Source organism: Micropterus dolomieu, linkage group LG21, assembly GCF_021292245.1.
Source record: "Micropterus dolomieu isolate WLL.071019.BEF.003 ecotype Adirondacks linkage group LG21, ASM2129224v1, whole genome shotgun sequence".
Lineage (NCBI taxonomy): Eukaryota > Metazoa > Chordata > Actinopteri > Centrarchiformes > Centrarchidae > Micropterus > Micropterus dolomieu.
In genome coordinates, this window is record NC_060170.1 from 11,555,760 (window position 1) to 11,580,825 (window position 25,066).

Here is a 25,066-nt window from a genome sequence, read left to right on the forward strand (position 1 = left end):
TGAAAGACAAAGTGTCGCCTGAAATCTGGATGTAGCTGTGTTTTAATTGTGGTACAAACAGAAGTGATGGTAGTCAGCAGGGAATTGTTGAAAAAGTTTTGCCTCCACAAGCGGTTTGCATTCTGGAGACTGTATTTCGTTGTGGTGGTGTAAAGCGGTCACTGTATTTAGGAGGCCTCGCTGACCACGAGGTCCCTCACTGCCTGGAAAGCTGCAACCATGGAGCTCAGCTGGATTTTCTCATCAGTTCCTGAGGCGACCCTGTGTCTGAGGAGATGACGTATGATAAGTCCAGAAACAACATTTCCCCAACATCTGGATGCTTTCATGATGTTAATGTGTGACTGTTTACAATTACTTGTAATGTTACTTTGTAATGTGAGCTTTTCCGTATTCGGACACATGAGTGATCTCACTTACTCGACATCAGCCAGCTTGATGAGCAGAACAATCCGAATAGCTGGAGGGAAGTCAACTTGAAGGAGGGAAAAGAAAGGAAATATTCATCAAACTACTGAAAGACTTTGAAGTCGCAAAAGATCACCAACACATATCGGCTAATGCCAGAGCAGTGAGAGTTAACCTACAAGTCTATACCAACCACAGGTCAAGTAATTGTTGGGAATTGGAAAACATAATACCTGGTTTGCCATCTGCAGTGGCCTTACCTCTGTGTATGAGCAAATGAACCTCAGTGAGGATATCATGCAGGGCCAAACCCTTCAAAGTCTTCAGCTGAAGGATTTCTGTGAAGATGGCATTAAGGAGTTGCAAGAACACAAACTGAACTGGTGTTACTGGGCGTCTTGTTATACATTTTGAAAAGTTTATATTTATATTATATTTATTTTTATTATTATTAAATCATGCAAAACATGAAGCACGGGTTATATTTGCAAATGTTTTTTTAAACATGGCAGATTTACTGATCATTTAGCTACAGCTAGCTTCTGTTATCAGTTGCAAGAAAGAAATGCACTGAATATACAGCAACATCAGGATGTTTAGCTTTAGGTAATACAGAACATAAATATAGAGAGATTAATCTACAGTAAAGCTTCCTCAGTGAAATATCCTGAAGGACAAGGCAAGGTGAAGGATACGGTTGTACGCTGTGGTGAAGTCTTTGTTGAGCGACCAGTCGAGGATGTTGGCTATGTCTGAGCGGAGGGGGTGACCTGTGCAGGTGTACACTGTGTCCTCTGTGACCTTCTCATAGGCCATACTGGTGCTCTGAAATCACAGAGGTGGAATGCAATTAATATAGTTCATTCTTCTATGATATAAAAACGAGGATAATGTATTTTAACACCGTATGAATTGAAAAAACTGAAACTTCAAGAGAACAGCGACAGGATGAGCTTCTGGCCGTACCTGCAGTATGTTGAGTGATCTTCTCATATCACCTGATGATAAGGTCACAATGGCCTTCATTCCATCTGGAGTTATGTCAATACTGCCACAAAAAGATTCACTCAATCAACAGGCAGATTAATGTTAAACTAAACTGTGTATTACTACATGTGTATAAACATGCATCATATTTAAACATAAAAAGGTATTGTCAAACTGTCATCCCATAAATTAAAAACCTTCACAACAGTCCCCTTCATACACACAAACACACACTTACCCCTCCTGCTGGACTACATGCTCCAGCCGAGGGATCATCTGGTCTGGGGACAGCGGGCCGAAGCGAAACCTGGTGCAGCGAGACTGCAGGGCCGGGATGATCTTGGACAGGTAATTGCAGATCAGACAGAATCGAGTGTTTTCTGTAAACTTCTCAATCACTGAGACAGAGTGGTGGTGGGGGGGGGGGATGGACGCAAGTTAGAATCAATGTAACAAAGAACTGTGAAAGGTACGTTGCATATAAGAACCCAGAAGTGAAATACGATCAGCTCTGACATGCCACAGTTCTCTCATACAACTCACTTAACCTCTTTTTCCAGCTGCTGTAAGAAACACATTCATCATGTGACATTCTTTCTGTCAATATCCACACATTACTTCACAAACAAACCACATACTGTATGTTTGTAAATGTTTATGTGCGGCATTTGTCTGATACAAACTGAGCAGACGGTAATGAAAACAAATTCATCAAGTGAGACATTGTGGTCATTAAAAAATATTAACTTAAGCTTTCAGTTCAAGTTTATTAGCAATATATATATATACACACATACATACATACATATATATACACACATACATACATACATACATACATATACACACATACATACATACATACATACATATACACACATACATACATACATACATATATACATACATACATACATATATATACACACACACATACACACAATATAATATATATAATATTATATAATATAAAATGTGTATGTTTGGCCTGCTCTGAACAAAACAACATTGTTCATCATCACGCTCTATGATCACACAAGTTTATGTTAGATGATTTTCCCAAAGACACAACATTCCTGTTTAACTCGATCAATAGTTAAAACCAAATCTTTAGATGGTTTTTAAGATGAATATCAGGGTGTACAAGTAGATACGATGTAATTCACCAGCAGCCAAATTGCCTGGCTGCTCAGTGAGCCGTGTGGCTCACAGTGGGCTACGCCCGGCCGAACAGATGGCTTACCTCGCCGCAGTGCATTCTGGGCATCCTGGGTCATGGCATCGGCCTCGTCCAGTATCACCAACTTGAAGCCTTTCCTGGGGGACGGACAGAAAGGCAGCAGTTTAAATAAAACCCCTTGAAGTTATGGGTTGCAGATAAAAGAGATTTAAGAACATTTCTGAAAGTGTGATGGAAATTCTTGTGAGCTCGTCAACTCATGAGACAAGGTTTCGGGAAACTCGGGATGTCCTGATATTGAAGCTCGGCTGAGGAGAAAGGCAACAGCAGTAGAAAGTGAGGACACAGAGTGGAGCCGAACCCAAATCTCAAGGTGTCTTCCTGATGGGGAGTATTTATCCTTACAAGACCTACTGAGATTCACTACGTGTCCAAATAAGGTTCTTCTACACCCCCCTATATATGTGTGAAGGTTCTACTGGATATTAGTTCAAAATGATGAGACAGTGATTATCTAAGTTAGCCTAAGTCACGCTGTGTGTCAGTCAAGTCACATGCTAAGGAAGAAAGGTCATAATCTAATTTTGACCTTGGATTGCAGAGGAAATGGACCAGAGTTTAGCCATATCAAGGCAACTGCGTCAGAGTTAACTTAGTGAGTCAAAGGCTGGGACCCTAGGCTTTCTTACCCTTACATGAACTGGGGAACACCCTGTGTCATATTATCCTTAAAGAAGGTATGTGATGTGATGTAGAGTTTTAGTCTTACTTGAAGATGGTCCTGGTGCTGGCAAAACTCAGAACGGGGCCGCGTACAACATCAATTCCTCTGTCATCTGATGCATTTAGCTGCAAAAAAAAAATCAATATCAAAAGACCCACAAGGTGTCGTGTCTCTTTTCTAAACCACTGATTATGTCAGGCGCAAAGAGAAACAGAAGCCCTCACATCCCAATAAATCAAAAGCTTGGCATGGGCAGGGGTAGTGTACCTCCAACACCATGGAGTTGAACTCTTTGTCCTTGTACAGCTGCCTGGCACAGGCAAGGATGGTGGAGGTTTTGCCCGTTCCAGGGGGGCCATAGAACAAGAGATGGGGAAGCCTGTCCTCACTGATAAACTTCTGGACTGAAGAGATGGAAAACAGTAGTAAAAACAAGGACATTATATTTACATTCTGAATATGATGTGTTCCTTTTGAATGTACAATTAATTTAAAACATGAGGGAAACTTTGAAACCTGTTGCTTGCATACGGTTAATAATTAATGGCACTTACAGTACAACTATAGTAAAAACAAAAGAAAACAAAAGAGAGTCAAGAGTCAGCTACACTGACAGACAGCCGGGAAGATTGTCCCTACACAGACATCTTATACAATTGTAATTCATATGTATTAACTATTTGGTGGCTTCGAGCTATAAATGTGATAAAAAATGAAGCAGTAGATTTATTATCCATACATGTAAGTTAACGTGTAATTGATGAACCCTGTTGTGCTGAGGCTTTAGGGATGATGATTCTGGCAGTCCACATACTTACTGGTGCTTAGAATATCTTTGTGTGAGATCAGATCATCAAGTTTCTGCGGTCTGTATTTTTCAACCCTGGAAGATGGAGAAAGAAGAAACACATCGTACATTGTAATCAGTAATAAATACTTCCTGTTGCTGAATGTCTAAAGTTTGCGAGTTGTTACTGTACAAGCACATGTTGACGTTACAAGGATCTCAAACCAGCATCACAGATTAGCAGCATGTTAGAGCCTAAAAGTATAATTCTCTGCATATGCAATGCACACTTGTCAACGTTAAGAGACTTCAAATTGTTGGCTGACACTGTTCAACTCGGCATCTATATTTTACCCCAATATGTCAAAGAATATGTCAACTTTACGATCGCTTCACAGTTCAGGCTGCAGCATTTCCGACGAGCCATTTGTTTCAAGTGACAACACAGCGATTCTTGAAGCACTTAACGTTATATATGCCGAATTAAAGAGAAACTCATATGGCTGCTTGTAAAATATTCGTTTTACAAGTACGACGACTACCAGAGCTATTTGTAAATACTAGATAAGCTAACTTAGTCGACAGAAATCTTCATAATGTGTCGAGCTGCTAGCTTGAATCCCTAGTAGGCAGGTTAACAATTAGCTAGCTAGCACGAACTACTCTTAGGTATCTGTGTTAAAGAACATATTTCAACTCACCATGGCAAGTTTCTAGTCTGTAACGGTGCTTTACTTGTGGAAGCCATGTGTTCATAAACTGTGAATTTAGCTCCAAGCGGGGTTAAATACTTTATTTTCACAGTTTGATGTTGGTGGCCGTGTTTGGCGCTCTCCACGACAAAACCTACGTAAACGTCACGACGTACAACCAATCGGATCACTTTGTGGGCTCCTATGGGCCGGGTATGGGTGACGTGACCGGCCGCTGTAAAAAGTGTGTGGAAGAACGTCAAGATGCTACTTTACAAAAAGCATAATGCATGCGCAACTATTGTGGTCTATACATTTCTGGAATAAATGTATATTTGAAAATATTTGATACAATGCTGTTAAAATTAAAATGATTAAAACAAGAGTCAGCTCAATATGCTGTCCTGTCTCTCTCTATCTGTCTCTCTCTATAGCAGCCTGTCGTCTCAGCTGAAGCCTCTGCAGGTGACAGAGAAATTGTAGTATAAATTTCCCCCTGTGTCGTCCCTTGCCTCATTAGAGAAGATATTGCTGTGAACACTTTAGATCTCCCTGAGAGCAAATTTTTCTGGGATTCATAAAGTCCTTTTCATCACTGTTATGATCAGTTAGTTATGGTAGGCTACTGATCCAACAAAAAAAGTTAAAAGTCTATAGACTTGTCTTTACCTTAGAATTCTACACACACTCATCATGATTTTACTCAAATTTAAGAAAATAAAGCCCAATCACTCCACTATTAAATTAACTTAACTCTATTAACTCCATAAATAGTACCTTTTTTTTGTATTGCAATTCTTGATTTGGAATCATGTGAAAATGTCTGTTTAAGATACAAGGGACTCAAAAAAACTTGATCTGAGGGCTTGAGTTAACTGTCCAGTGTCTAAGTGTCTAATTGACATACAGCGGGTCCTACATGCAATTCTGTAATAATCTTCATATCATTTAAACCTTATTTTGCTTTGAGATGAGAGGAGAAAGGCAGAGTTGCACAAACATTTTCTCCACTGACTTATAAATGCATATTCAGTTATATAGAAAAACTTTTCTTCTAACAATACTGTGATGACATTCATAGATGCTTATTTTTATAAGTGATGTACATGCATATTTTTCGGGGGAGCATGTTAAGCTGGCATTTGCATTATTATTCCACCCAATACCTTAGTAGTTGCCAACCTTTTTGGCTTGGGACCCCTTACAATAAAGCAGTGTCTTGATGCCTTATCACACATTAATTACATGATTTGCTAACCAAGGAGTGATTTTTCCTACTCAGATTGTTTAATTTGAAGCCTGAAGTTGTGAAAGTGGGTATTTCAAATGAAAAAAGCAACATTTAGATTAAAGTCAGAAAACATAAAAAACATAATTTTGTGTAACAGAAATATATTTGTGATCTCTTAAACATCCTATTTAAACTTCATTCAGATATGATGAGATCTTTAAGGTTTAAATATTTTGTCAAAAAATTTGAAAAATGAAAAGTAGGCCTATAACAAAATAACTGTAAAGTCATAAGGCCTATTAAAAACCACATAGCTAGCTATAGACATAATGTGCAGGCTGTAGATGAGTGAAGACTATGTATGTGTAGGTGCCCTGTATGGGAGTGCACACATCTCCGTGTGTGGTAAAAACATGTGAAAAGTAAGTGTCAGTTTTGTTCCTCATCCAGGCCTGGAGACTGGTTGGATCTGCGAGCCCACTGTCTCTTAATCTCGCGAGAGCGGCCCCTCACAGCGGCGCCTGGGCGATGCGATGCTGTTGCTGTGAGTTTGATTGACGGGAAACATGTCGGTGTGGTGGGAGCGAACCGGGATGCAGCTGCTGCCAAGGGAGACAAGGAGTACCTGCATCCAATCCACACATCAGCACCTTTAAAACCACCAGGCTTTCTCCCGATACGTCTGCTTATGATGCACTGAACAGCTTCTCTCTCTTTAAAAAAACCCCATCCATTTGAAGCGAAGGGGCACTCAATGGATGCTGTGGCAAACCGTGTAGTCCCGCTCGGTATCTTCATATTGTGTTTGATTTAGTCTACAACCAGAGACACCTGGATGAAACAGCAGGAACTACGAGGACTGTTGTTGCAATGGAGTCGACTCTCTCACGGCTCAAACCCCGTCTGTAAACCTACAACATCTCGTTTCATGGCGTTTTGCAGGTTGCTCTGTTCCGTGGGCTCTTCCACGTTTATGTTCTAGGCTATTCTTATTTTGTTGTTGTTGTTATTGTTTTTATTTTTTTTGAAGTGCAAAGGGAAAATAAGACCACTGCTCGCAAAACTATGAACGAGGAGATGACAAAAAGCGAAGAGCAGCATCTTAGTTTGCAGAAAGCCTTGCAGCAGTGCGAGTTGGTGCAAAATATGATAGACATAAGCATTTCTAGTTTGGAGGGTTTACGGACCAAATGTGCCACATCCAACGACTTGACACAAAAAGAGATACGAACGCTGGAGGTAAGCACCCTTTGAGTGGAATGACTGAATTTGTGCCGTGCATCTTGATCTAAATCAATACGGAGGGCTGTCACCGTCTGTTATTTATTCTAGGCCACTATGCATATTCTGTGCCTTTTCAACGACAAACTGTTTTTCTGCTGTCGGTGTTGTCATTGCATATGCAAAGGTTTTCTGCTAAAGCCCACTGCTGTCTGTGTTGTGCAGTGCAATAAATCAAGAGGCTACGGGGCTGCAGTGGGCTGTTATAGACTTGCGCATTCTGCAGGTGGCGGGGAGAGAAGGTGGCTCTTCTCCATCAGAATAATATCTGAGGCAGCCGAGGCCTATAGGCAGCCTGTGTTTACAATCCATTACCAATATGCCAGCCTGCGCATCTGTCCTTGCAGCGCATCCAGGCCCTGCTGTTATGCAAGGCGAGCAGATTACTGAAATTGTTAGGCCTACAAAATATCGTTATCCGTTTAATTGGCCCGTGGGGTATTCCGTAAATTGCGTTACGTAATGGCCATAATATCCCGGTGCTGTGTTTGAGATATCTAGACTGTCAGTTTGGAGTCCACTTAAAACCAGTCGAACACCCCACCACCACCACCACCATCAGTGAGAGGCTGTTATGGGACATAAAAATGCCTTAAAGTGCGATAAGGTCACTGAAAACTCAATACTGAGTGAGGACCTATGAGAATGTTATGGTGATGCCTCATGAGATTAAAACAAATACCATTAAGTGCGATAAGGTCGCCATAAACTCACCACTGAGTAGGCCTATCTGTGTGTACCATCAACACACTTTAAGTCCCAGTGGGGATAGATATTACATAAAAATATCATAAAGGGCTAAAGTAAAGGCACACTTTGTGACTGCCACAAACTAATCCCAACTCCACAGGAAAATGAGGCTTCATATTTTAAAATATATAAACAACATATAAACATGTAAGTTAGTATATATTAATGCTATGACTGGGATATTATGTGAAGTGTATAAGTGCTGCACAGACAGGGGACGGTAATGTAGTCCAAGAGGAGAGAAAACTACCGTAATATTAAGTCCAAATGTGCTGCCAGCAATGAGCAGGCCACAGTGTGAAGATAAATGTTCACTATGTTCCCTGAGTGCGTTGCAAAGCATTGTGGGTACTGGATTATTTGTCATAAGCATTACAGAAGTATTCTTTTTATTTGCCAACATATTAATATAGTCTTGAAATATATGTCATATCTCAAATATGACTTGATTGTTTAAAACCTAGATTTGACTGATTGTTTATGACCATTTTGGATGAATCCCTAGCAAAAGTACATATACCTAACTAATATATTTAGTTTATCTTTCTTTATTAGAAAATATAAATTGGCAATCTTAAAGCATAAATAAACAGCATTTTCATATATCTGTACCAGGTATCACATCTATACCACAAACCGCTGTGTGACTACGGGACTATACGGAAATTACACGGTGGTTTAAGGGGGGCAGAAAAAGGGTGTTGTAACTTTAGTTTTGGTCCAACGTAGAGCAGGGGAGGGTACTTTTTTCTCATCCTAAATGTATATGCTATATGTTAGAGCCTTCCTTTGCAATATTGTGGAACGTTACATTAAGTGTGGAATAAAAAAGACAAGGGTTTTTATTAATATCTACATCAGTGGTGCACATTAGAAGATAGTTTCCTTTAAAAAGTGATGGCAAATACAAACATGAACATTTGCAGTCACCTATGTGGTTAAAGGGGCCTTGCAGAGATTTTTGACCATCATTGCTGCTGTACAGTGTTTTATTGTGGCAGTATTGTTTGAATCACTTGTTTTACCAGACGGGCATGCCACGAGCCTGAGGGGTGATGTGAAACACGTTTCTGGTGACTGCAGAGGGCAGCAACGCAAGGTGGCAATGTGCCAATAAAAGAGAAGATACGATAATGTAGTGAATACAGGTTCCAAATCATTCATACGTTATTTATCTGTTTATAGGTGATCTGTTGAATTGAATACAGGAATATAATGCACTGGGGAAATTATCGTCTTTGTCATACACCACAATACGGGAACATCTGGCTTCACTTTGTGTACATGCTGTAGTTCTTCAAAGTGACACTGTGCACTGCAGCAACATTTCCATAACATATTTATGTCACTTAATACCTTATATGTGTTCATGACTTTCTACAGAGTAACCAAAGTCAGATCCATCTTATGAATTCTTTCAAGAGCTCCATCACTCTGCCTAAAGTAAAAGTTGCATCAGCAGATTTTCTCACCTCTTGATGAATCCTTTAGTTTTGTTATGGTCTCCATCAACTCCCGTGAAAAACATATGGTTCTTTAGCTTCATTATATTCACCAGCTAGTTGCTATATTGCCTCTCTGTTGTTTGGTGCTATGCAGGTAGTACACATGGGGGTTTACCAATGCTGTTTTGCTGAAAACAGATACTGCAGCTGGAAATGTGGTTGATGAGAACTGACTTTGTGGGCTTTTCATATTGCACATAGTCATTTGACTAATATAAGAATATTGATTGCTGTAGTTCTAAATTGAGTGTCAAATTTCACATCTCAGTCTGAGGGACTAATAATGTCCCAATGTATGTCCCATCTATGGTTACTCTCTCTCTCTCTCTCTCTCTCTTTATAACTGCATAGAAAGCCATAGTGATGACTTAGAGTTGGTGCAGACTTCCTTAAGCTTTAAATGAAGCAGTGACAGTGAGCAATGTAGCAAAACTTCACTTGTTCAGCTGCAACAACAAGATTTATCTCTGTGTTGAAGTTTTGGATAAATGCTGATTTAACTGTGCTGTAGCACTCTTCACAATAAAGTTGTGTGAAAAGAAGAAAGAAATTATTTTGTTTTTGATATGCTGCTGGGACATTCACAGTGCTTGAAAAATACAGTCATTGGCCACAGTTTGAAACAAAATAATAGAAACACTGACATGTATTCATGTCAGAGGGAGATATTTTGGTAGTCATGTACTGTTGTGGGCTGCAATTCTTCTGTTGTTAAATTTAGGCTAGAATCCCTTTGGAAAACACATTTTATCAATACCTGGGAACCAGTACAGATATGGCTGCATATCTATCTTTTTTTAAATTGTTTGTATTATAACATTTTGTGAGAAATTAAATTAAAAAATTTCCAAAAAAAGGCTCAAAAGAAAGACACAAGTATTACAAATGAATGAGGACAAAGAAAACACACTCAACATCTAATTCGCAAGTGCAACAAAGGAGTTACTCCTGAGAACCGTGTAATCTTTCTCAAATACTCTGAGTTGCAGGGCCTTTCTGGATGTCAGTCCTCAACGACAAATGAGTTGTCCACCAGGGATTTTGATCAGGAGCACAATGACGTCAGCCGCAAGCAAATCCTTCCTCATTAACCTGTCCTGATCTTTATTGAGTGTTGTGTGCTTGCATGGGAGATTCCTCTACGACATCTCTATTTTCCATCTCTGTTAATAACCTACAGTAGAGGACCCAGCTTGTGCCTCAGACACAATCTCTTAGAGGCGTTGAGCACTGACCCTGCTTTAGCAAAAACCTTTACCAATAATAGCAGCCTATATCATTAACTGGATGAAGTGTTAATACTGGTTTCCATTAATATAATTAAGCATTGTTGGCGGTATCCCTTGGATACACTGGTATGATCTTTTTTTTAGGCTTTCATAGAGATGCAGACACGCTACAGAGCACATGTGATCCAGTTATGTATTTCATATAATGGAAACGAGGGCAGGTCAAAAAAAGTGCTATTCATTCATATTTAAGTACATGAGATGGGTAAAGGCTTAACAATGTTTATTTGAACAAGTGTATCATCAGCTTGTTTGTTTGTTGTTGTTTCAAAGGTGTTTTTCTGCTCAGAGTCAGAAGATCAGAGGCTGTGACGAGGGTCAAAGGGTTCATTGTACTTGAAGCAAACCAGATTACACTAGGTGTTGTTCAACCACATCTGAAGGGACTTGATTTGTACCTGCTCTGAATGGCATCAAACCGCATGCCTTCCTGATCTTGTACAAATGGGAATAAGGGGGAAAGTCTCTCCTTAAATGCACCCACAAAAAGCAGTATTTGTTGAATTAGAATAAGGGCTTGAGAGAGAAATTCTAACCTTATTTTGACACTTCTGCACACCTGGCTGATTGCTGCATAGCGTGGGCATGATTGTCACATTGTCTGTCTGACATATTATCACCTTTTAAGGTGATGTGGGAAAGCAAGATGTTTCTTATTTACACATTCAGAAGTTATAGAGCAACATTATCATTCAATTTGAGTCACGTTTCTGGCCACCTGGCACATGTAAGTCCAATATTCACACAATATTCACACCGACTTTTAGCTCTGTTTTTGGTCTCTGCCAACCCCAGAAGGGAAATATCTGGCTCTTTAGCTGTTAATGCTCCACTGTGTTCACCAGATTGTTGCTGACTGTGTCTGTCTGCTGTTTGGTGCTGAGCAGGTAGTGTACAGTGGTGTTAGACTTTCTTGTCGGGAAAAGGGTCGTAAAAATTCCATCATAATCTATTATTACCCAGCATTTTATTTAGAATGTTTTTTATGATAATGAGACATACAGCCTATTTAATAGCATTTGATCACAATAACATTTAATATACAGAACTTACAGAGAAGAAAGATGAACATTTGAGACAATTTTTATGTCACCACACAAAGCAAATTAATGTTCTTAACATCCTTGCTGCCACTTGCTTTCCCTGTAACATTAGCTGCCATTGGCTGATAAACGTTATCAGTATTACTTGCTTGTACTTCACCCTCAACTGTAACAAGTCCGCTTTTTTTAACCTCGTTTGTCAATCACATATCAATTATTGGGCTTTCTGAAGAAACTTTGGACATTCAGCTGGTGTGACATTTTGCGATAACTAGACTATGTAGTGATATAGCCGAACCAGTGCGATGGCTAACGCCAGCTAGACAACAAGGTCATGCATGTGAGACCAAAGACAAGACTACTATAGACAACAGCTACTGGACAGGGGGTTCTACCACAGGTGGTCTACATATGGTTATAGACAGTGTTGCATGTTGATTACTTTAAATCACAGGAGATCACCCTTTGTCTTAATCTGTCAAAATGATGGATGGTCTTCAGAATTTTCCATCCTTATTAAAAAACTGATTCAATGACGGAGAATATTTGGCTAACGCAAACCTGATACAGTAAACGTGATTGAGTTGCTTTATGGGAAGTGTAGGTCAAAGAGTGACGATAGCTTGGCCTCTGATGCTTCAGCATTTTTTGTTTAATGTGTCTCTTATGAGTTCCCCAGCTTTATGGAAGTGCACTACTAAATTATTGGAGTACCATTCTAATATGAGTCTGCTTTGATATGGTTTCTTTGTTTGATTCTTTTTGGTCTGTGGACAATCACCGATGTCCAAAACCATTGTGTTCCCTTGTCATTAAACTTTGGGGGGCAACTACACTGTGATGGCTTCCTTGCACTTCCTCTTATGTGCCTGTTGAAGGATTGTAGAACTACACTGTCTTATGTGACTGAATGCTGCATTTACAAAATATGAAAAACTCACAGATTGTTTTCTGGAGTTTGTGGCCCCTTCAAGTTTATGAATATGCTCTCAGTGAATAGTCTAAAAAAAAAAAAGATCTAGCACTTACTGTATTTATTGTACGTCAGTACACTGAGAATGCCTATACACATCCAATGCCTTTATTTTCACCTACAAACCAGTTTAGTTGATAAATTGTCAGTAACCACAGTGTGCTACAGCTTAGTAGGCTAAATGTGGCTACTAAAAGTTGATGAATTGCTGTTTTACTAAAGTAATATATACAAATAAAAGTGTATATTTTAAGTTATGTTTCTCTTTTAGTTGTGCCTTTATCAGAACTGGAGTGAAATTCACAAATTACACCAACCTTTGCTGAGAGACCATTTATTATGCTCTTGAATAAGCTTAAAGAGAATGCTGGACATTTATAATGTAGGAAAGTACAGGACTAACAGATCAGATAAAGCTGGTTTGGAAGTTGTCGTCTGCTGTACATTCATTAAGTGTTCCAGTTTATCTGGATTAACTGTAAGTGTAGCAGTTGCAAAGAGGGCAATTTAGTTCATGCCTCAAATGGGAATAGCACAACATAGGCTCATCTACGTCTGCTTAAAGGACACTCTACCATTATAGGAAATATGCTGGTTTAAAAATGTTGTAGTTACAGTAGTACTCCCACCCGCTTGGACTTTTTCAGGTTGAATTGTTTGACATAACATTTAAATGGATGTAAATAGGTCTTTTTGACAGGCACCAACACAAAAAGATCCCTTAAAGACCTGTAAGTAAAATGTTTATGTTAGCCAGCTTAGTCTAGAGGCAGTATCAGAAAGCACATTAGAAACTGTCTCCAGATTTTTTGACTAATAAATTTCTCAACTTTTCCTTCCCTTATAAATTTAGGATTATTTGTCTTCTAAGTTATTTTAATTGCACTAAAATAACACTTTTACTGTTACTTTTATCTCTTTGATGTGCAACATGGATCTAGGTCTGACCTCCACTTTAGAGACTCACCAATGTCCATGTAGTTTAGGACACAGGACAGACTTGACTTTTTGTGTTTTAGTAACGTGATAGTGAAAAAGTATAAGCAGCATTATTGGAGGTTTTCTGCAAGTCTCGCAGTCTGTGCAAGGGTGGAGACAGAAGGTAAAGATACTTAAGTGTTAGAAACAGGGATCATTTTCAGCTTTTGAGGCATGCTATTGTTAGCCTGCTAGCCCTAGCAGCTCATGCTTGTGCAACTGCCCACAGTACAGTATGTTCATTCCCATCTGGTTTTCGCCACAAGTATGCCTCGCCAAATCTGCTCCGCCTGGAGCTTTTGGATGGCAATGCTGCTTAGAAGTTGGTTTTACATGCTAGGTCAGGGACATTAAACTCTTTTTACCTGGGAGCCACTGGCCACATAATTCTCACAGAGGGAGGGTTCTTGACTGCTCGATTGTAAATAAACTATTCTAACAATAAATTTCAACATACACTCTCTTTCCTGCACCTGTAATATTGTTCTCTGTGTAAGGCCTATTGCCACTTGAGATTGTATTTCTTATCAGCGGCTTTTTCCTTGGGGAGAAGTCATATTAAACTCCATAAAGAATATAAATTGTCCAACTTACTTGAAAGTAGATGTGGTGAACAGTGGCCTGTACTACGAAGGGAGTTCAGCCTACTCAAAGTTAACAGGGTTAACAAGCAAATTCAGGGTTGACAAACTCTGACCTCTAACGGTACTACGACGGTGAATAAGATGTTAAGATGTAGTTGAGTCAGTGTTAAGTTAATTAGAGTTGGTGCGCGTTCGCATAAATGGGCTGTGTTCGGTCGTGCAGACAAGAGTTTTTTTCACAATGGCGCAGGCTCCGTATTTTCCCCAGAAGAATGCATGTTGATAGTGTCAGGATATGAGGAATTTAAGGACACGTCAAATCTAAAACCATGGCGGCCGACAAAGGCAGGGAGGTTTGTTGGCATCGCATTGAGTAAATTTGTAATTATCTTCACAGTGTTATTGTAGGCTAATTCTCTATTATGTATTTTATGGCCTCTTCTTTTATATATCATATGATAATATCATTAAGATGTAAAGGTACAACTGCACATTCTGTCTATTGTAATAAAAGATTTGGAGCCAGGGGAGAGGGGGAAAGAATTTGTAGTAGATTTACGAGAAACTGATAATCAAAAATCTACAAGTTAAAAACTTGAATATATTGTCTGACATTGTATTCATACATTTATGAGAGAAACTCTCCGAAAAATAGTGGGTTTTGTTTGCAAGGAACCACATCACTTCCCTTTGCAAGACCGCAACATCACACACACACACACACACACACACACACACACACACACACACACACACACACACACACACACACACTTCTGCCGTGTATTATGCATGCAGTGGAAAATTATATTAGACTTCACAATCGAATTTAGCAGTGAGTTTAGCCCACGACACTATATTATCATGCACCTTAGAGACTTGGGTGCAGGCTATTCAAAGGAAACACCAGAGTGATTTGGATTTTTTGTGACTTTAATTTCAGGGAATTTGCGATTTTTGTTCTTGTAAATTTGCCACTTTAATCTTGGATTTTTTTCTTGGCTATTAACTCCCACCCTAGCTTCCATATTTTTTGGACATGTAAAATAGTCTAATAATAATAATCTAAATGTGTGAAAACAGTTAGGATAATTCAGTTATAGCCTACATATGGGCTACATCTCAGAAACTGTCCCGTTATTTAGCCTAATTAATATCGCCTCCCTAAAATCACATGTTCTGTATAGTACTGGGGTATTTTGTTATTTGTATATGTTGTGCTCTTGCAAATGGGTGGTAAAAGGCTTTCCTCCAAAGTCCTTTGACTAAAGAACAAAATCAATGCTGGATTGTAGGTTTTCTTCAGCTGCTATTGTGAACCCTTTTAAGCTGCATTGTCATTGTGTGTTTAGGGTGGTGTTTAGTGATAAAGCAAATTTAATATGATGTGAAATGCAGCTGTAGAAGATATTAAAAGTGAGTGGTGGACTGTAGTAATGTGTGCGGATATATGTATACAGCTACTGTTGTGAACATTTAAAGCTGTACTAGGGATGTTTTGGAATATTTACTCGAAATGAATACTGCAATCCTAGAAATAGGTGCTTGTTTTAATGGAAGATACTAAGGCATTTTGTTATAAGAAAGCAATTTGAGGAATGGTGACTACTGAGTTACATTACTGGCAGTCTTGTTTGAGAGAGCAAAAATGGTGTTCTATATCTTGGACCAGGAAAATAAAGAGTTGGATAAAGAGATTAATAAGAGATTTAAAAAAACTATTGGATTAAACTTCATTTTAGTATGTAGAAAGCAAACCATTAAATTGATCTGGATGCACATAATTCATTTTAGTGTACTGAACGTAGAAAAATTTAGTAAATTCTACTCAAAATAATTTAGCCAAAATTATAAATATAATTGATCTGAAATTACTGAAAGAGATTAATACACTCAACTTATAAAATATAAGTACAACCAATTTACAAAATATACGTACATTCAACTTAAAAAATATAAGTACACTCAACTTAAAAAATATATCTGGAATTAGATCAATTTATTTCGTGCAACCACTTGACATAATAAAATTAAGTAAAGTCACATAACATTTTTTTTCAGTGCAGAGGCTGCAGGGTTTGCAGTATGAACGTAATGTTGTTGTGTTAAGAATAACGTCATTTCAGCTGCAACCTCAGTGGAACAAGTCAGGATGAAATCTAAAAATATTTTATCAAGTGGTATGTATTAATATCCAACTTCTCATCTTTAACACTGAGTACAGATGTGGTGTGCATCCCACATATACAGGGTAACCTCGAGTTGACCACAAACAAAACCTGCTCGGAGCAGTTTAGAGACGCAGCATAAATTGCCATGGCAACAGACCTCAGGTAACACCTATCCACCTTGTGTAGTACGGGTTATTTGGGAAGTTACACCCGACGTCACAAAGTTACTCCTGAAGTTACCTGGATAAGCCAGTTACCTTGCTTCATAGTTCAGGCCACAGGTGAACTGTTGTTGCATTTTATTGTATTGTGGTGTCAGGTGCATTGCAGTACATCAGAGCTCTGTTGGTCATAGCAGAAGTTTTTATGTTGCTAATAGTGGTCGAACATTATGGGTTTTTTTAACGGCCGGTGCCGATATTTAGAGAGCGGGGGAACCTATGGCCGTTATATAATGCCGGAATTAAAACAGAGAAACAACAAGAAAAGTCATGTATAATTCCATTGTTCCATGCAGAATATATTATCATTATTATTTCAGCCAGTAACATGCTGTTTTAGATGGAATTTCCATTAATTAATTAAATATAAAAACACATTGGGTCATGCTATAGATTTCTGAACGTGACTGGTGTTTATGGGACAACGGGGTGCAGTTTGTCAGAAGTGACGTCATTCAACTGCAATAATCTCTACAGCATAACAATATATATATAACCCTAGCCAGCAATGATTTCAGATTAGATGTGCGGTCATTTAGGATGATATATCAGCCTTGTGAGTGTAGGTCAGTCAATGCTGATTATCTCAACATTCCAGATATCGGCCCGATAAATCGGCCGACCATTTAACTGGTTAACTAGTTGACAAGTTGCACAGTCAGCTACAGCTTGCTAAATGTTGAATGTAAAATAGAAAGGCAACTGTGCTAGACAAACAGTAACAATACAAATAACAAAGTAATACATTTGTGAGCTGATTTAACAAAACTTCTTAGACATGTTTGACACCCCTGCTTTAGCTTCTTTTTGTCTTGCAGTTATCTCTGCCTACTACTGGTTCAAACAAACTTACTTTAACAACTGTAAAAGTCTAAATCCAAGCTAGACTAAGATAGTATAAGAGGGAGGCCGCATCTAAGCACAGTTGTGCTTTGAGTGATATACTAATTTCAGTGTGCTAACTTGCTCACAATGCCAATGCTAACTTACTTATGTTTAGCAGGTATAATGTTGCCTATGTTATTTTAGTTTATTGTGTTTGCAATCTAACATTTATTAATTAGCACTAAAAACAAAGAACAGCTGAGGCTGATGGGAATGTAAGTAGTTTTTCAGGTGTTTGGTCATAAATTCAAAGTATTTGATCAGATCAGAGGATCACCATAGTGATAACAATTCATCATGAGGGAGACACGAATGTCTGAGCCTAATTTCTTGTAAACCATCCAATATTTGTTGAGATATTTCAGCCTGGACTGAGTTGTGGAGCCACTGACTGACAGCTCACATGGCTAAAAATTAATTTAGGATTAGTTCACAATGTGATATCTTTTTGAGAACGATAAAGTGTGATAATAGATAGATTGAAAAGTATCCTCGAAAGTTTTCTATCTTTCTGGCCCTCTGTCTCTCTAACACCCATCCCCCCTTTTTCATTTGCACTGAATGAGAACCAGTTACTTTATATAGGCCTATGCCGTGTCATGCTGTATTGTTGCCATTACTCCATAAACAAATAAAAATGGCAAGAATATGATATACAGTAAGAAGTCAACAGATTAAGGGTAAATGTGTGCTTCTCTGTGTGGACTGAGCAGTCGCCTTGTTGGGCAGAGCGTTAGCAGCCGTGGGCAGCTGCTGTACGGTTTTCTGCATTCAGAGGTGACTTTAAAGTCCCTCCTCCACTAGTTTCTACTTTGGTATCCACTGATGTAGGCCAGCACTGTCTAATTTCTAGCAGTCATTTTGTAGGTGTATGTTTGGAATAGGGCCATCCAAATGTATCATCCTTAAGTCTTCATGCATCACGTCACCCACTGTGAGCCTGGAACTTGCTCTACCATCATTTTTAATCAGACCGATTGTTTCGGCTCAGAACTGCTTCACTACAGATGTTCTTGCTGTTTATTTAGCTTGCTATGTTGTATGACTTAAGTACAGTCAAAACAAAACATCTCTTCCACAAGATATGAATTTTTCAGTCTGTAATAAGAAATTTTGCTAAAAAGATGTCATCAGTTGCTCCTGGCAGGCTTTGTCTGCTTGTCTATGATCAGAACACCGTGCTCAAAATAAATAGTAAAAGTTGCCAGGTCACAAAGGAAAAATGTATACATGTTCACTGTGTGGGATTCAATCTGTTAGAAAGGGACTCTGTTTTGAATAAGGCTATTGTTAGCAAGTAGGAGTGGAAGAAGTATTCCTGTAGTTTTCTTTTTTAAAAGTAGCAATACCACAGTGTAAAAATACGTTCAAAATCTTACATAAGTAAAAGTACTACAGTATTTTCTGCAAAATTAACTGCATTATCAAAAGTAGAACACATAATACTAATAGTACAGAAAACTGGCTGTTGTGGGTGTCATAATTATTATTACGGGTGTGACGACATCTTGTGCCACGAGATATCGCGAGATTAAAATGTGTTGATTTCTCCTCATGTCAATAGCTGTCTGTCTCACGCATTGAGATTTTTCACATGCTATCACACCACACATTAATTTTCTCACGCAGTGAAAAACAAATGTATAACTGATAACACATGTTTGAGATGACTGCGGCTGACTTTCGCTGTAACCATGGCAACGGCTTGTGTGCTACACAGTAGTAGCCTATTTAACTTAAATTAAAATGATAGGCTACATAACTTGACCTGATAGGCCTACATCTAGTTTTGCAGGGATGCTCTACCATGCGAATTCCCTCCTGTTGATGTCCTGATAACTATTTAGTAAACAGTAATAAATTCTGGAAACTCACAAACAGCATTACATTTAAATTAAAAGTGCACAATGCACTACTTTAGAATTCATTATTCAATTTTGTGCATAACAATACGATTAATGCGAATAAAAATTTTAGTTGTTGCCCAGCACTAATTCTGTATATTTTTAGATTTTAAATTGTCACCTGCCACATGAAATTTGTGTTTCCCTTTACATAAATAAAAATATTTCCACCATAAATTAGTGCAGAAACATTCACCAGAATGCAGGAAATTAACAGTTTATGCTCAAAATTTTCATATAATTCAGCACTGAAGATTTCTTAAATATAGTGTTAAAATCCTGTCTTGTCCTGATCTCGGGAACCCAATCTCGTCTCGTGGGTCTCGTCACACCCCTAATTTTTTAATTATATATTACTGGATTATTAGTATGAAGCCATTGTGGAGCTAAATGTAACTACTTTATAGACTGATCGGTAGTTTAATCTATAACAAAAAAAATTTATTGATGTCTTGTGTGAATTTGTGATCTTTAAAGTAACTAGATAAAACAAATAAACAAACAAAAAAATCAAAACAATGAAGTGGAGAGAAAAGTATTGTCTTTTCTTCTGGAATTAAGTTGGAAATTGGAAATAAAGGAAACTGCAGTTATAGTATATACCTCAAAACTGTACTTAAGTACAGAAGTTAAATAAGTGTACTTAGTTACTTTCCATCACTGAATGTAAGAAGCTCTTATATAATGTAATTGATTGATTGAGATTTTTCATGCATGTCTTTTTGTAATGCATCGTCGTTGATTCCACCCCCTTAGCACCACCTTAATAGGACCCCTGCCACTCTGAGATTTGTTGGGAGTTTTGCTTTCACACATTTAATTTGGGCTAATCAAACTCTGGTGCGGACCAAACAATTTTCCCTGATTAATAGGTCAAAAGCTGCTAACAGGCTGTGCTTTTACTCTGTGTGCTTTGGTCAGTTTCAAGTCCATTACAAAGTGTGTGACAGCAATCCCACAGTAATAAGCCCTGAATCATTACTGGTCAAGACGCCTCCTCTTCGTCCTGTCTCTACATCATCATTCATAACGTGAGGTAATAATGTAAAATAACCAGTTATTTCTTCATGAGGTCTTTGTGACCCAGAAGGGCACAAAAATACACATCAGATGCATTAAAGTGCTACATGTGCAACTGTCACTGTCAAAGTCACTGGAATTTTTATTTCCCTGATTTTCCCTGTGGGTCCTGATGATAAACTGATAATGCAGGGCTGGGACAATAAAACAATAACAATAATTATCGCAACATTTTTCAATAAATATTCAATAAATGTTTGATTTTATTCACTTGAATCATACACGAATTAGGACTTAATTTTTTTATTAAGATGTTTATTTTGTTGAGGAAAAAGGACTGAAAAAAGCTTTTACTTAATTTTACTCATGCATATTTGTTGACAAAGATATTATCAGATTTGTGAAGTGATCCACTGTTTGGCTTCAAGTGTTGAATATAAAGAAGAGTTTAAACCACAATTAAACTCTTTAAACTCGAAAGAAATAACGATATGATACTTATCGTGATAATTATCGATATCAAAAGTTATGAAACTTTTATCATAATAACATTTTTGGCCATATCGTCCAGCCCTACAATAATGCAGGATGAACTGTCAACAAGTTACTTGTTAGTCTGTACAACTTGTGTTCACTCCTCTTGGTTTGTTTGGAAAAAGGCAGTGTGAACATGAACCAGACCAGAACTAAAACGCAAAAGTGTATAATTTTTCAACCTGGTCCAGACCAGATGAACTGAACTGCAGGTGTGAAAGCAGCTTGTAGCCTGTCTGCTGTTCTTCTGTTTCCCTTGCTGTTTTCGGTGACATTAAAAGTGTGAAACAAAGTGCCCACCATATAAGGACCTCTAGTGGGCCCTTAAATGGTAGGCACTGGAGAGGCCCTCCTCCCCTGTACAATGTATATAGAACATACTTATGCAGTATACATTCAACAAATGTGTACTGTACAAATACCAAAGAAATTGTAGTTATGTTAATGTTGCTATTGCTGTTCTTGCATTATGTACTTATTTTTATTTCTGTTTTATTCCGTGTTTTAAACATTTGTGGTGTCTTTAGTTTTATAAAAACAGGGTGCCTTTTGGTTCACCTGAATTCTAAGCTGACTTGTTAGCATACATATACTTTGCATGTGATATATAGCAGATTCTTTTTTGTATGCTCTGCATTGACCCTTTGCATACATTTGCAGTCCTTGTTCCAAATGTGAGAGCAGAGAAGACCGAGTGTATATTGATTATCAGATCTAATGTTAAGTCTGCCCCGTCTCTATGACTGACAAGCAGAGTTTTTACTAAAGAAATCCACAGTAAACAAATATGTAAGAGAGCCATTTGGAAAAGGGTAGATTAGAGATAAACACACAGGGAAAGAAATAAAGCAAAGTGGCAAGTTAACTAGGAATCATTAAAAATGTGTAGAAATAAACAAAAAATCTATTGTCAGTTAACAAAAAAAACCCCATTAAAATCAAAAGAGCTGATTAAATGATTTATTTAAATATGTACTGTATATGACTCACATTAACACTTATGAATACTTAATTTAATTTAGTGAGCCTTATTCACTTTTATATAATAATATAATGTACAATATAATAAACAATGCATTTCATTTTAGATTCATATATCTAATAGTTTATGTATTTACTGAAGATCAGTTTGGATAATTTGATCAGATTTAGTCTTCTAAAAAATGTGCATCATAGAGACAGAACCTCAAACTTTATAACTTGATAACTTTTTTTTTTTAGTGTGATCATAATCATTGTTGCCACTTATGAAATAACAGCATAAACACAAGTATATGTTGCTGATATTAACTATAGTACTTTTGATAGAGTACTTTAACTTCATGACACTAAAGTGAACTCAGCTCTGTCCCACCAAGCACGCTGTCATTACTTATTTGATGCAATAGATGTAGTGATAGATTGATAAAAGCATTTACATGATTCAACAATTTTGCGTGTTCTGATGGATTTATTTGACAGCTGGGATAATTTGTTCAAAACAAATCTGCTGTTGTCGTTTTCATTTCATATCTTTGGTTCAGCATGAAATGTAGTCCCTCATCACGTTGTCTCTGTAAAGAGACACATTTCTGACCCTTTTCTTTTGGCACAAACACACATTTAACATGTGAATTAAATGAATGTAAATTGTTTACATGGCAGCATAATATAAATATTGAGGTACTCAAAGGTGTTAATAGGGTTATAGTTACACAGATTATGTCCTCACATTATGTAATACTTCGATAATTAGGTTTATTATTCATGTGCATGAAACTGTTCCCCAGGGCTAATAAAACCCAAGGGAAATGCAGTTTTTAAATTACAAAATATAGCATCAGAAATTGAGAATAATTTTTTTCTTAAACCAATAAAAGTTTGTCAGGGACACGATGTTTCCCCTCTGGCAACTTCGGTATATATATTGTTTCATCTGTAATAATTGGAGCACAGTTACCAAAACAGATTTAATACCAGGTCTGGTAAAGTTTGCAGCAAGTTTCAAAAGTAGTCACGGTCAAGACCACAGCCACAAAAGTAGAGAAGTACACAAATAAACACAAAACACAAAACACAAAATAGAAAAGAAAGTGTTCTTGTTTTTCAGATATACAAATATTCTTTTAGGGATTAATTCACGAGTCATTGAGAAGCTCTGTGTTACACTTAAGTCATGTAAGGTAATTAAATGTAGGAGTAAATAAGTAAATACCTTGATGATTTAGTAAAAGTACGGAGTGACAGACTTGGTACTTTTTGATTGTTATTTATTAGTTAGAATTCAGTGTGAGGCACAGAATATTGTTGCCAAAACTGGTGGGATTCACCGTTTTGCTCAAAAGCTCTTCATGGACTTAAAACATCTTTAAATTCTAAATTTGTCAAATAACAATGAAAAATGTAACTTTATTTAACCAATTAAGTCCCACTGAAGTCTGAAAAGGGAAGCCACGATAGCATAAAAGGTTGCAGACAAATCAATATAAAATCAGGCGAACACATAATAATAATAAGTACACAATAATTAGATTAGATTTATTTGTACAGGTACAAGACAGTACAAGTACATTGGAATTCTTGTGCTTATCTCTCTGTTTCGGCTTTAAACTAAAAACACAAGTAAAGAAAGGCAATTAAAAAGCAGAATAAAAATAAATGATAAATACACACTATATAAAAAACACACACAATATGAACTATACACAAATTAATAATTACACACTGACGTTAAATACTAAATCACAATCTATAATAAAACTGATAGCAAAACTAAGAAGGTTAAAATGAGCTTATAACCTCTTTCAGGTTTTGAATCCCCTGCAAACACCCCAGTGTAAAGGAGGTGATTATAATGTTGGTTGTGTTGCTCAAAAAAAGTTTCTTTCCGGAAACAATGTCAGGGTAATGTCACCGGGAACAAATATCTTTGGGAACTGTTTTCTTCATCGTATCCTGCAGTTTGAATATATTTACAGGCTTTCCAAACGCTACAAAAGTTTCTTCTGTATATGTATTTTTCATCAGTGTTACATTAGTATGTAGTTGAACCCCAAATTAACGTCTCGGGGTACGTATGTAACCCTGGTTCCCCGAGAAGGGGAACGAGACACTGCGTCGGTTCCGACACTATGGGAACGCCTCTAGGCGAAGCAGGTCTTAACGTGAATGAAATCACTCCAATCCTATTGGCTTGTTGCTAGAACGGTAAGGTGTGACGGAATAACCGGAGGAGTATAAAGCACACCTGTACACACTCATCATTAGCTTAAACTATGAAGCAGGCGCTTCAGGCGGGGAGAGAGGTGCGGCGGGCCGACGCAGTGTCTCGTTCCCCTTCTCGGGGAACCAGGGTTACATACGTAACCCGAGACGTTCCCCTTCGAGGGAACTCGAACTGCGTCGGTTACGACACTATGGGAACGAGATACCCACTAAACCGTGCCGAAACCCCGCCTGCCCCAGTGTGCAGTAAAGTGGCACGACTAAGAGGAGAGCGCACGAGTGCCAGGTGCCGAAGGAAGGTCAAGACTGTAAAACCGAATGAATGTGTGCGGAGTGGCCCAGCCAGCCGCTAAACAAACATCCTGCAAAGAGGCCCCGAAAAAGGAGGGCTCGAGAGGCCACCATGCCTCTGGTAGATTGAGCCCTCACAGCCACAGGTGAAGGCAAACCGCACACCTGATAGGCCAGGGAAATAGTCTGAACAATCCAGTTGCTAATAGTATGTTTGGATGCAGGGAGCCCGGCCCTGGGAGACCCAAAACACACTAGCAGCTGGTCAGCCTTCCTCCAACGGGAGGACCTCAGAGTGTAAATACTCAGTGCTCTGACAGGGCAGAGCAGATGAAGTCTCCCCTCCTCCGCCGTCACATGAGGTGGAGGATGAAATGCCTGCAGCACTGTGGACCCTGCCGCACAAGAAGGCACTTTAGGGATG

At 38.2% G+C, this 25,066-nt stretch overlaps 2 protein-coding genes across 2 annotated transcripts in view; one reads left to right on the plus strand and one right to left on the minus strand.

Annotated features, from left to right (window-relative positions):
• Positions 1-24: 24 nt before the first annotated feature.
• rfc5 (replication factor C (activator 1) 5) lies at positions 25-4,942 on the minus strand. Its single transcript, XM_046034720.1, has 11 exons — positions 4,788-4,942; positions 4,118-4,182; positions 3,567-3,703; positions 3,345-3,424; positions 2,639-2,712; positions 1,634-1,793; positions 1,375-1,456; positions 1,104-1,233; positions 669-746; positions 421-475; positions 25-267 (listed from the first exon to the last, which is right to left on the minus strand). Exons 1-11 carry the CDS (start codon positions 4,832-4,834, stop codon positions 168-170), a joined length of 1,008 nt encoding a protein of 335 aa, XP_045890676.1. The 5' UTR covers positions 4,835-4,942; the 3' UTR covers positions 25-167.
• Positions 4,943-6,612: 1,670 nt separating this feature from the next.
• The window catches only part of LOC123960147 (kinase suppressor of Ras 2-like), a 25,083-nt gene continuing 6,629 nt past the window's right edge, over positions 6,613-25,066 (plus strand). The window contains exon 1 of the mRNA XM_046034721.1: positions 6,613-7,248. Coding sequence (XP_045890677.1) covers positions 7,075-7,248 — 174 coding nt within the window. The 5' untranslated portion in view covers positions 6,613-7,074. The remainder of the gene's footprint in view (positions 7,249-25,066) is intronic.